Source organism: Cyprinodon variegatus, unplaced genomic scaffold, assembly GCF_000732505.1.
Source record: "Cyprinodon variegatus isolate N-32 unplaced genomic scaffold, C_variegatus-1.0 Scaffold504, whole genome shotgun sequence".
NCBI lineage: Eukaryota > Metazoa > Chordata > Actinopteri > Cyprinodontiformes > Cyprinodontidae > Cyprinodon > Cyprinodon variegatus.
Window position 1 is genome coordinate 213065 of NW_015150957.1, and position 2250 is coordinate 215314.

General features: G+C 44.2%; 1 protein-coding gene across 1 annotated transcript in view; it reads right to left on the reverse strand.

The window, feature by feature from the left end:
* The window catches only part of epha4 (EPH receptor A4), an 80338-nt gene that overhangs the window by 18479 nt on the left and 59609 nt on the right, over positions 1-2250 (reverse strand). Inside the window, 2 exon segments of the mRNA XM_015390559.1 lie at positions 1239-1398; positions 1487-1611. Coding sequence (XP_015246045.1) covers positions 1239-1398; positions 1487-1611 — 285 coding nt within the window.

Sequence of the window (2250 nt, forward strand, 5' to 3'; positions counted from 1 at the left end):
CATCCAATTAGATTGAATTTGGTATTGATGATGATTCAAGACTAACGTAATGAGCCAATTTTTTAAAATGTAGGGAGTAGAAAGTACAGATATTTGTGTAAAAATGTAAGGAGTAGAAGTAAAAAGTCGCCATAAAAATAAGTAGTAAAGTAAAGTAAAAATATCAGAAAAAACTACTTGAGTACAGTAATGAAGTATTTGTACTTCGTTACTTCCCATCTGTGAAATTAATAAATGTCAGCAAAAATGTAGAAGGAACAACCAGGTTATCAAACTCCTGACAGGTTAGCGGGAAACTTCCTGGTTCCTTTTATAGGAGCAACGACCAACTGGAGGTTGGGCTCTTTTCTCACATCCAGTGTTTGCTGTTTCCTCCATATTGGATTCTCCATTCCTTCTATGTGTTGGTAAAAACTATGAAACCAGATGCGGAATTAGGAAATTTGGGGCCCTAGGCAAAGACAGGCAGGGGGCCTCTTCCCATGGTTTGTTCAAATGGTTTGCTGCTGTCTGTTTGGACCTTTCTGAACATGTGTATGGCGTTGCATTTACGTCATAACCAACGCGAGCAAAATAAATATACTCGCATGTGTGTTAAACTACTTCTGCGCATGGTTTATCTACCGCTGCGCGAGAAACTGATGCTTCAAGAGGAGAAAATCTCTCTCCGCGTGCGCCAGCTCCTCTACACGAACTCAGAAACTCTCCGCGAAGACGGCCGCCCTCTTGAAAGCGTCTCTGCGCTCGGACCGATTTTCTCCTCGCGCGGAGGAAAAGTGGTTTTGACAGGTTGGGCGGAGACAACTGTAGGCCTCCTCCTGATTGGGCCTTGCAGACACGATCTCACAGGAAGTAGTGTCAGGAAGCATTTGACTGACAGCTCGTCAGTTAAGACGACGGCTCGAGGCGGGACAGTGACGCAGCGCCTTCTACCGCGGCGGTAGATAAACCATGCGCAGAAGCAGTTTAACAAACATGCCAGTATGTTTATTTTGCTCGCGTTGGTTATGACATAAATGTAACGCCATACATGTGCAGCAAATGGACTGATCCAATATGGTGGACACTAATTAATGTGCACAAATAAGGAATAGTTGTATTAACCATACATGGAAACAGAGTTCTAATGGGCCCTCGGCACCTGCCTAGCATTGCCTGATGTTTGAATGATTTCAGTGCTACCATTTAAAAACACTTTAGTAGAAGTTAGAGGACCAACTTCCTGAGGAGAGACTCACCGGAGTTGGTCATGAACTCAAAGGGCCCGCTGAATTCGCCGTAGCCGGCGGCGGTGCGAGCACGCACGTGGAACACGTAGGAGGTGAGAGGGGTCAGGCTCTTGATGTCCGTGCTTCTGGACGACGTCTTTATGATGCGATAGCTCCTCTCGTTCTGGTCCTGAGGAAGACGAAGAGACGATAGCCGTCGGTGTTATTGAAGTTTGATCTGTGGGAACCAAAGGGGGCCTTGATTAAAAAAAACTCACCTTCTCGTAATACTTGACCTCATACTCCAGGATGACGCCGTTGGAGCGCTCTGGTGGCTGCCAGGCCAGCGAGATGGTGTGTCTGGTGATGTCCTTTGCCTGGATGGAGGTCACTGGAGAAGGAGCTGATTAAAAGACAGAGAAGAAGTCAACCTCACTAACTGTAGCAGATAGGAATCACTTTGGGTTAGTTTGTATAAAATGGCAGAAATCCTCACAATGGTGAAATATTAACAGCCTTTCTAGTTATCAACATGCTAACATTCCCCCGCCTTGCTATCATGTCTGCCTCTATTCCACCAATCAGAGACTCACCAGCAGGAAGTTCGTTTTTCTGCTTATTTTAACTTTTTATCTGTTGTGTCAGAGACAGAAATCAGTGATAAACGAACCACGGCTAACTGCTAATGCTTCCGAGAAAGGTGGCTATAGCGGTTTTCCAAAAAAGTAAAAAAACAAAAACAATCCTCTGGACTTTCTTTCCAAGTTTGAAGACGTTTCTCTTCAAAATGTCAGAAATAGGGTTTAGTTCCAGGTTTTATAGAGTGGAACAAAAATAAAACTTTGTTTTTGTTTAGAAAACATGGAAATTGAAGCAGAAGAACTGGTCCACCCCTTTGGAATGGGGGTTGTTTGGCTTCTTTTGTTAGCCTGCAATGCCCCATACCTGTCTATGTCTCTGAAAGGGGGTTTTTTAGAGGGAATAGTTTGCCTGGTTGAATATTTGAGGTCTTCTATTTCCCTGTAAAGGTGTTTCGGGTTGA